We start from the raw sequence: 10,121 nt of genomic DNA, 5'->3' as shown, positions 1-10,121 counted from the left end.
AAAAAAAAAGCAATCATCATTCCGGGATATATTAGTAGGAGTGATGTAAGCAAGACACGAGAAGTCACTCTTCCGCTCTACTCCACGCTGATTAGGCCTCAGCTGGAGTATTGTGTCCAGTTCTGGGCACCACATTTCAGGAAAGATGTGGACAAATTGGAGAAAGTCCAGAGAAGAGCAACACAAATGACTAAAGGTCTGGAAAACATGACCTATGTGGGAAGATGGAAAGAATTGTATTTGTTTGCTCTGGAGAAGTGAAGACTGAGAGGGGACATGAGAACAGTTTTCAAGTACGTAAAAGGTTGTTACAAGGAGGAGGGAGAAGAATTGCTCTTGTTAACCTCTGAGGCTAGGACTAGAAACAATGGGATTAAATTGCAGAAAGGGAGGTTTAGGTTGGACATTAGGAAAAACTTCCTAACTGTCAGGGTGGTTAAGCCCTGGAATAAATTGCCCAGGGAGGTTGTGGAATCTCCATCATTGGGGATTTTTAAGAGCAGGTTGGACAAACACCTGTCAGGGATGGTCTAGATACTACTTAGTCCTGCCTTGAGTGCAGGGGACTGGACTAGAGACCCCTCGAGGTCCCTTCCCGTCCTACGAATCTATGAAATGAGCAGGCCAGGAGGTGAAGCCTTGGCCCCCGAGCTCCTCAGTGACAGCACGGTGTGACTGGTGACTTAGCTCCCAAGTATCAGGGCGACAGGGCCTGGGATCTTCAAGCAGGTGTTTAAAACATCAAACAAGGTGGATGGAATGACAGAGCTGTGACCACGAGGGGGCAGTGCTGAGTCATCCCGCAGCGGCCGTCCAGTTGCGGGGTCCGGTTGAGTGACACAGAAGGTCTCATAACAGGGGGAAACGGGTGGTGGTAAATCCAGTTATCTGGGCCTTCCTTCCCCAGCACTGAATTTAAAACAGTTTCCCCGCTGAGGGCCTGTGACCGGTCACAGGACAAATAAAGTCTGCGTGGTTTGCTATCGCACCGTGCAGGCCCCCCTCAAGGGGAGGGTTGATTCCTTTGAGGCTGCGGGTTCGTGGCTCCTCGGGCAGCGGGGACGGGCTCAGACCCATCCAACTCCCGTCACAAATGGCCCAGTGGATGGGAACCACGTCTGGGCTGAGCTGGGCAGCAATAGGCAGCCCAGGGGTTCCCGTCTCTCGGGTCACCTGGATCGCCTGTGCTGCGCTGACGGCGGGGGATGGTTCCCGCTCATTATCGGAGGGGGGGTTCCACTCTCCCCCCAGTCAGCGGGGTGGGGGCGGCACCGCTGGGAGGCCCAGCCGAGCCCACATCTTTGGCCTGTCAGTACGTACACGGCTGCTTGGTAGCAAGCGAGAGGGACGTGACCAGAGGGACAGAGCCCCACCACACCCCACCAGGCCCTGGGCCGCAGCCCAGCCACTCCTCCTAGTGGAGTCCATCTCTCTCTGCTGCCCCCCGCCCTTAGCAACGGCTCCGCACCCCAGAGGAGCCAGGGCCATGAGCACGGAAGCCGAGGTCAGGGGCAGGAGAGGCGTGGCAAGCGGCCACCTTGGCCCCAGCGCAGGGCGGGCCAGGCCGAGTCTGCCTTCCGGGAAGCCGAGTCAGGGACATGCAGGGTAGAAGGGGGCAGGAAGCCAGATTCGGCGGCACTTTGCGGGTTGAAGGCTACTGGTGGGGGAGGAGGGGCACCACTCCAACATATTGTCCCCGTCTCCCTCTCTCCCCCCATAACCACCCCACCGACTTCCTCACCCCATCGATGTGCCCTTCAGGCCCAGTCATCCTCCCCCAGCCTCTGTTCTCAAGGGCGTTCCCCTCCAAGCTCCACCAGGGCCATGCACCCCCCACACCAAGCCCACTTCCTCCTCGGGGCAGGAGCACCAGCCCCCCTGCTCCTCCCAGCCCATCCCTCCCCACCCCAGGAATCTGGTCCCTCCCCCTTCCCCCAAAGCAATTCTCCTGTAATTCAGAAACAAGCCCCAGCATAAAATACTCCGGCATTCCTGGACTCTTGAAAGGGATTCCTGCGCGGCAGATGGGAGCCTTAATCCTCAGTGACGGACAGAGCGGGCCCATCAGATTAACTCGGAAACGTGAGACTTCGCAGGCAGAGCGTGACTCCCCCCACCCACCCCCGGCCACCAGCCGCACCATCCCAGGGCACCAGTCTACAGCCGCCCCCCCGGCCGCACGTCAGCAGATGGCACGGCCTGGAGCGTGAGTTTCCGCATGCAACGTCTCTGTTTACACTCTACGCCCAGTCCTGGAACAGGTGGGGGTCACGAACGAGACAAGCAATCGCCTCGCTCAGGAACCTCAGCCCAAATGCCAGTGCCCGGTTCCCGGGAAGCAGCTCTGCCCCTGTTACAGAGATGAAGGCAGAGAACAAACTCCCTGCTGCTTGCAACAGCTCTCTGCCAAACCGCCCATCACAAAACTATCAATAGACCATTTCCTCCGCGGCTGAACGCTGCTAGGGCCACTGTAACAGCGCCATCTAGTGCTTCCTGCTATAACACGTGAGAAACCTCCCCCATCTCCATCCGCTTCCACCTCCACCGCGGGTCCTGTGCTTGTTCCAAAGAGCCCAGATAGCAACAGATGCCAAGTCGACTCGGGGCGATTGTTCCAACCCAGCACAAGTCTCGTCTCAAATCCTGGGTCTGGTAACGATTAGCTGCTGCTAACGGGGCAGAGACCCACGGGCCTAGTGCACAGGCCCCAGAGCCAGAACTCCTGAGTTCGACCCCCAACTCCAGCGACAATTGACTCTGTGACCGCCAACAGGTGGCTGTCCAAGAGCACTGGCAGTGGCGCACTGAATTCTGGGAGGCGCCAGTCTGTTCTGGCTGGGCCTGGCCAGGAGGGGTTGCCATTTGGATGGGCTCCCCGGGAGTCTGCAGCCACGCTACAGCGTCACTTCCGCCAAGAGCATCGCTGACCCACCAGTCGCGTCCCGCAGCTAAGCCAGGTCCGGTGCCCCTTCCTGCTCACAGCTGGGTGCAGTCGAACCACACGCCTGCACGCCCCAGCTAACAGACCTGCGGCCTTGACGTCGGCAGGCCCCAGCTAGCGCAGTTCCGCTGACCGCAGCTGCAGGACTGATGCCGAGCGGCGTCGCTCTGTGATGTCCAGGCCTGGGACAGACGCTCAGTCGTTCCTTGTCAGAAGCCTGGTGCCTTCAACTCCCGCCAGCCCGTGAGCACGGCCGGTGCCCGGCCCCTTCCAGGATGGGGGCCCTGAGCGAACGGCGCTGGAGGCCCGGGCCTGTGCGAGGGGAGATTCTCTTGGCTCACAGCCACCTTGGCCATCAGCAAAGAGGCTGGCAGGGGGGAGCAAGGATCCAGGTGGAGCCCCTCAGGGCTTCCTGTGCTTCGGTCTCTGGAGAGCAGCCGTGGCCCTGTACAGCTCAGTTATCTCTGCAGCACGCAGGCCAACGCCCGCCCTTCCTGGGGGCTGACTGGCTAACGCCGCAGCCCCCGGGCAAGCCTCCCCCACGTCGTCCACTGCCACACCATCCGGGCACCCAACTCACTTGCTAGCCTTGGCATCAGACTGTCAGCCGAGCGGACACAGCCCTGGCCCTGTGAGCTGGGCAGAGCGTTCAGCCATGGCTGGGTTTGATCGGGCAGGCGTCAGCGCCAATCCCCTGTTCATTCCCTCCCTGCCCCATCGTCTGTAGACAAAGGGGGCCGCTGCCCAGCCCCTTGACGTCACTGCAAAGACTCCCGTTGGCTTTAGATCACACCCCAGCAGCACAGATACCTCCCCAGCCTGCGGCCAACTTAACGGGCCTCTTTGCGGGGCTGGCGGAACCAAGCTGTTCCCAGCCTTAAGCGTCAGGCCTGTCGGCACCTTCTCAGCTGTGGGCGGTTGCCGGATGCCTCTGCTGCCTTTGCAAGCAACATGATCCTGCCTAGAGGTGTAACGTAACCCCATGCGCCATGGGGCCCATTGGCTATGCCCTCCACTATAACCTCCTGGAGCATTAAACAACTGCTGCGCCCCCCCCCACCCCACCCCAGAGGTGGCTGCATTGCCGTTCCAGTGAGTGCTTCCTGTGCAGTGTTGTAGGGAGCTGCTAACTAGCTGCCATGGCCCACCCCAGAGGAGGCTGCATTGCAGTGCTAGGTGAGGAGTTTGTTAAGCGTGTAAAGCCGTTCCAGGGGCTCTGGAAAGCTCGGTTCCTGTTGGCCTCAACAGCAGCCCTGGCTGACTCTCAAGGGAAGAGCCTCGCCGGGTCCTGCCCCTCCTCCACCCGTTGCCATTCATTCTGGGATCCACTTTCCCAGCCTGGCTTCCATTAGCACCAGCTGCTCAACATCTTCCCTTTGATCGGCCAGCCCCGGCCCGCAGGCACTTCCGCAGCGAGAGCGCGCAGGCCCGTGCGTGGCACGCAAGGTGGCCGGCCAGGCCTGGCTCTGCGGGCTGGGCACCTGTGCACTCCAGCGAGAGCCTGTGCCCCGCAGGAAGGCAGGGGGGATGGGCCGAGGGGCAGGGTGGCCCAATGGGTGTGGCTTGGGAGACCTGCTTCTAGCCCCCGGCCTAGCACTGTAGGCTGACCCGCTGCACCGCCCCGGGTGAGGCCCCGTCTCTGGCCCATTTCCCCTCCCCGGCCTTTGTCTAGGTAGACTGGGAGCGCTTCAGGGCAGGGCTGGGCTCTGCCTAGGTTTGGGACAGCGCCGAGCACCGCCGGGCTCGCTGGGCTATTGGAAAACACCTAATAACGCGCAGGGGCTGCGGAAGGCTCCATCCAGCAGGGCACGAGCCCTGTGTGTTTTCTGGGGGGAGCCGGGAATGTCCCTGGGGAAGGGACCGTGGGTGAAGACCTGCCCCTGTGCCAGCCTACACTGCGCCTCCAATTCCGCAGCTCCCCAGCCGGGCTTTTCGCAAGCCCCCCAATGCACGGCCCCTCGTGGGCACAGGGGCGTCTTCGCTGGCTCCGTGGTACCCAGGGGTCAGGGCACAGGAGCCCCGGGCGTTGCCCAGCCTCTGGGGCTGGGGGACTTAGACCCATTCGTGTCCCCTGCTGCCTTCACGTTCCACAGCCCCATGGAGGACATGCCCTGAGCGCTTTCCCCAAGGCGCGGGGCCATTGGGACAGGAACTGGGGCCGGGTCTGTCATGGGGCAGCCGCACGGTCCACTGGAGCTGCCGCATCCCCCGGCGACGCTCTTCCCCTGCTAGCCAGGGGTGCGAACCCCCCGCCGGAGCTACCGCCAGCCGCTGAGCGAGGATGGGCAGGCCAGCGTCAGCTGCTTGAGCGGGGAAGCTTCCCCAGGGGGAGCCTAGACAGGGCACCCCTTAAACTATCCCCCCCCACACTGCCCTTGGTGTTTGGGTCAACACCAGGGTTTGGATCCAGGCCCTTCACCTCCATGGCACCACGTGAGCTGACGGACTGACTCCATCAGCCAGCAGTAGTAGTAAGCTGTTATCCTCTAGGAACAGGTGCTATTGGACAGAACTGGACTCCTGGGGTGATCGAAGGTGGCTGGGGCGCCGGGGGTGATCCTAGGGCACGTGCCAGGCGCTCCTGACTCAGCCCAAGCAGGGCCTTGGTTTTATGGCTGAGCTGTTAAGCGACTCAAATGAGGGGGACTCTCGCCACCGCTGAGCTCTTACCCGGTGGCAGCTGGGGACGCAGTGAGGAGCTGATTAGGCCAGCTCAGGCCTTGGCCCCGTGACTGCGAGGGTGGCACCCCGTCCCCCAGGCGCACCCAGCCAGCGACGGGGGCTGCCGGCCCTGCTCTGCCAGCCCAGCAAGCCGCAGCGGCTGGACCCGGGAATGCTGGCAGCCTTGTCAGGCAGGACGAAAGGCAAAGAGGGGGAGACCTGGGCAGCAGCCCCGTCTGCGTCAATCAGAGCGGTGCCTGTGCCAGGGGACTGCTGGCCTGGGAGCACCCTCAGCGCAGATGCCTGCCTGCACCCAGGCAACCCGCACCCGGGGGAGGGGCCCCTAGCCCCAACTGCACCCAAGGGAGGCCCCTGATGCCCACCTGGACCTGGGGAGGTACCCCTGACACCCGCCCTGCACCCAGGGGAGGCCCCTGCCATGGCCCCACCTAGTGGTTATAGTTTATCGCATGCCAGGGCTCAAGGGGACCTCACAGGTACATCTAAAGCCTAGCTCCCGGGGGGCAGAGGGGGCAGTCAGTGTGCTGAGGGCTGATGGGCCGCTGGCTCGCCCCCCAGCAGGGTGTAGCGGGGCTGAGGCGGCCCCACCAGGCTCCTGCCTTTGGGGCCCGAATCTGCGGCATCCCGGCCCGTTCCCAGCCGGCTGCGCCGAAGCTGCCACGCAGTGGGGACGGCAGCACCAGGAGGGAGGCTCGCATGGGGCAGGGCTGTTTGTTGGGGGGAGCTGCCCATGGGGCGCGGGCAACCAGGGCTTGCTGCCCCCGTTCATGCTCACACGTGGCCCCTGGTCGGCTCCCCTCTGCACAGCTGGGATGGAGGCGGCTGCAGGGGCCGGAGAAGCAGTGTTTTTAGACTCCCTGGGGGAGGCGCTGCTGGGCAGTGGGGTGCTGGCAAATGGGCAGCAGTTACCATTAGCGCCCAGTGCAACCAGGCCAGGGCACCAGTCTGCTCCTGCAACACCAGGACCATGCCAGTACACCCAAGCAGCTAGTCCCCCTGCCAGCTCCACCTAGAAAGGTGTGTGTGTGAGGGGGGGAAGCCTTTACAAAAGCTAAATGCTGGACCTGTGTGTACAAGCAACACCGCCTCAGCAAGGGCCATGTGGGTCACTGGCTCAGCCACACCTCAGGCCATGCACCGTCCCATAGCGCTAAAGCGTTCCCATGGGAGGAGCCTGTCGCTGGTTGGACTAACCCAGGGGGAGGGTGGTGATATCATGCTCATGCTTCAGGGCTTAAACCAACCGCACCTATTCAGGGTCAGGAGGAAAAGTTCCCTGGGGACAGGTTATTCCATAACTGCCTCCTCCAGGGCTTCATACACCTTTTCCTGAAGCATCTGCTGCTGGCCTAGCTGGGCCACTGGTCTGCTCCTTACTCACCCACTCCCCTGCCCAAAAGCCCACCTCCCAAAGGCCACAGGTCAACTGATGGCACTTTTAATGCAATTGTTTTTAACACATGAGCATTACACCCATGTCATCAGGCACGGCAGCGTCATACACAACGAGAGGGCGAACAGTACCAAACGAGAGCAGGCAGAGACGTCAAGTACAACAACAAAAACCGTCCTAAAACGAAGAAGAAAAAGAAGACGAGCGCGTCGATTACAGGTTAAAGCTGATGTGCGTTCACGTGCTACTTAGTCCTTCCCGCAGGGCCCATTAGACCAGCCCTGCTGCAGCTGATCACGTGTGGTACGGGGTCCCCAAGAGACCACACCCTCCCTGCCCCGAGTCTCCGAAGTATGTAGCAGAGCAATTGAACCGGAAGAGACCGCTGCATGCCCAGCATAGATGGTAGCCGGGCTCTCACTAGGGCTGGAACCTGGGAGGACCTGCTGCACCAGAGTGGGGCTGCTACTGCTCGAGGTACAGCGGTCTGGCCCCAGCAGGCTCTTCCAGTCACCGACTCAGCCAACCTCTGGCCACGGGCTGAGCCCAGGAAACCGAGTGGGGAACTTGGCGAGCTTTAGGGGCCATGATCGCTGTGGCAGGTGGGATCCATTTCCCGGCGAGGCGCAGCGCTGCAGACAATCTCCCGCGGCAGTCCAGCACCGCTGGGCTCACGCAGCAACCGTGAGGGACAGATACACTTTGCCAAGCGCTGCAGACCCGGGGGGGGGGGGGGGGGTTAGTTTCAGTCCTCCAGTGCAGGGGAGGGGAGAAGATCTTATTGTAGGGGAGCCTGGGCTGACCACAGGCCTCCGTCAGCGATGGTAGATCTGCACCCGGCTGGCCCATGGGCAGGGGGGCAATCAGTTCCTTCCTTCTGCTGAGCTGAAACGGCCCAGCTCGGCGCACACACGTGGCGCTGGCGGCCGCTCCAGCTGGCCGGGCCGAGGCTGCAGGGGTTGGCGCAAGGGGGCGGCGTGCCAAGCAGTGTAGCACAGGGCAGTCTCAGAGCAGAGTTCGGTGCACAGGCAGGCGGGCGGAGACCCGCCGGGGGCCGGCGGGCACGGCCAGCTCAGCAGGCATTCTGTGGGGGAAATGCCGAACTGCAATGGCCTGTGCCTAGCGCCAGGCTCAGCCAGCGCTTCCCAGCATCGGGGGGCCTGAATCCCGTGTGTGTGTCGGGGGGGGGGGGGAAATCACGAACAGTGCTGTAGGGGGGCAGCAGGGCCAAACGAGCGGCTGGCTGGTTCCCCCACCCTTGTTCCCCCTCTGGCTGAAAGGGGGTTGCTCAGTCACTTGGAAGTCCCCATATGACACTGGACCAATCCCCGCCAGCAACTGGGCCCAAGGGCAAAGGGCCGAACCCCTACAAGGGCTACAGGCAACGTCCATGAGGCCCCAGCCCTAGGACGGCACCCTAAAGGATTCTGGGAACCGTCCTTAGTGAGCAAGCCCTAGCCATGGAGAGAGAGGATGGGGAGGGGGGTGTTAGCTGAGGGGGACGGGACTGGCTGCAAGGGGGGGGTACAGTCTGAAAACTGACTCCCACCCCCAAACAAACCAGCCAGTGGGGAGGAAACGCTGAGTCAGGGACTGTTCCTTGGAGCCAGGAGGGCCCCAATTCAGTCCCTGCCTGGCACAGGTGTTTCTCTGCGCGTAGTGGGGGGTGGAGGCAGACACGGTTTGGGGATGGTGCAGTGAGTTGTGGGGGGAGGCGCTGGCTGGGGGTGGTGCCGGGCCTGGGCTGGAGGGGTGACAGAGGAGGGTGGGGGCTCCAGCAATAGAATGGGTTAGACAGCAGTGCCCTATGCCCGTGCCCGGTGATTGGTCCCTTCACCCCCTGGCCTGCGGGGCCGGAGTCCACCTGGGGAGGGCGAATGGCTTGGCCCTGGCAGGTCAGGGTCCACAGGCTCCCATATGGCTGAGGGCTCTTCCAGAGGGCGCACAGGGAAGGGGAAAGCCCATGGTTAATCCCCATGGGTTACAATGGCCACATGACGGAAGGAAACCACACGACAAGTCCAGCCGGGATCCCCAGACAGGGCGGGCACGGGGACGGAGTCAAAGGGGCAGAGAACCCGTCCCCCCAAACGCTCCTCCCTCTCCAGCCATGCCAGCCGCTCTCCCTGCCAGGCAGTAGGGCATCACCTACCAACTCACCTCAGGGGCTGGCTCTCTCCCAAGCCCATGGTCAAGCGGGGAGAGAACCCAGAGCCTTCGGCTCCAGAATCCCAGGTCTCGTCCATTGGCGCTAAAGAACCTGCCCTAGTATTAAGGCATAGCTCCCCTGCTGACACAGCGCGTGGCACCCGCAGGCCGGTCGCCCCCAGTAGGAGACGTGGGCTCATGCGCCAGTCACATCATGGTGCTGCACCTTGTCCTGCCAAAGGCCGTTGCTCTGTGGCTTTTTTGTTTGTTTTGTTGCCTTTTTTTTTTTTTTTAAGTTCCCTTATCATTAACAAAATGTGTTCCCCTCCCCCCTTTTCTTTTTTTGTTGCCATTTAAAACTCCTAGCGAGTCCCGTTCTCGCGGGGTGCGCGACCCCCTGCTGGCTTGCCCGTGCCATTACACCACCGAGCTGGCCTCAGCTGGGCCGGTCAAGTTCTCCACCACGTCCGGCCGCTCGATGCCGGCCAGGGCTGCGCACAGGGCCTCCAGCGTGGCCCCCTCTTTGGCGGCCCAGTCGGAGAGGAGGGTGTGGGCGGGGGCTTCGCCCCGGCTGAAGGTGTCGATGGCCTCTTCCTCGTAGCCCAGCTGGCTGGCCAGGCAGCGCCAGTCCTTGCCGTGGCTGGAGCTCTCCAGCAGCTGCTCCACCTCCTCCTGCTTGTGGGGTGGCAGGGCGCTGTACAGCCGGGGCTCGGCCCTGTGCGCTGTGAAGGGACAGGCAGAGAGAGAGTCAGAGCCGGGACCCGTGAGTGGGCTGGTGTTACCCTGCATCCCTACCCAAGCGCTGCTGAAAGAGAAGCCACCGCGCTCCTGTCCCAGTCACCGCCCCGGCAGGTCACAGCACAGCATGCCCCTGGGGTTGTGGCTGATGGGCTAAGCTGAGCAGTGCTTGGCTACGAGACCTCCCGGTGCTAGAGGAAGCGGTGCTGGTGAATC

The 10,121-nt window shown here is 62.3% G+C and overlaps 1 protein-coding gene across 1 annotated transcript in view; it reads right to left on the bottom strand.

Annotated features, from left to right (window-relative positions):
- Positions 1–8,200: 8,200 nt before the first annotated feature.
- The window catches only part of LOC128831699 (tumor necrosis factor receptor superfamily member 16-like), a 58,092-nt gene continuing 56,171 nt past the window's right edge, over positions 8,201–10,121 (bottom strand). The window contains exon 6 of the mRNA XM_054018382.1: positions 8,201–9,889. Within this exon, the coding sequence (XP_053874357.1) occupies positions 9,585–9,889 (305 nt within the window). The 3' untranslated portion in view covers positions 8,201–9,584. The remainder of the gene's footprint in view (positions 9,890–10,121) is intronic.

Source organism: Malaclemys terrapin, chromosome 2 (genome assembly GCF_027887155.1).
Source record: "Malaclemys terrapin pileata isolate rMalTer1 chromosome 2, rMalTer1.hap1, whole genome shotgun sequence".
NCBI classification, from domain to species: Eukaryota; Metazoa; Chordata; order Testudines; family Emydidae; genus Malaclemys; species Malaclemys terrapin.
This window is presented reverse-complemented; position numbering and strand designations above follow the sequence as displayed.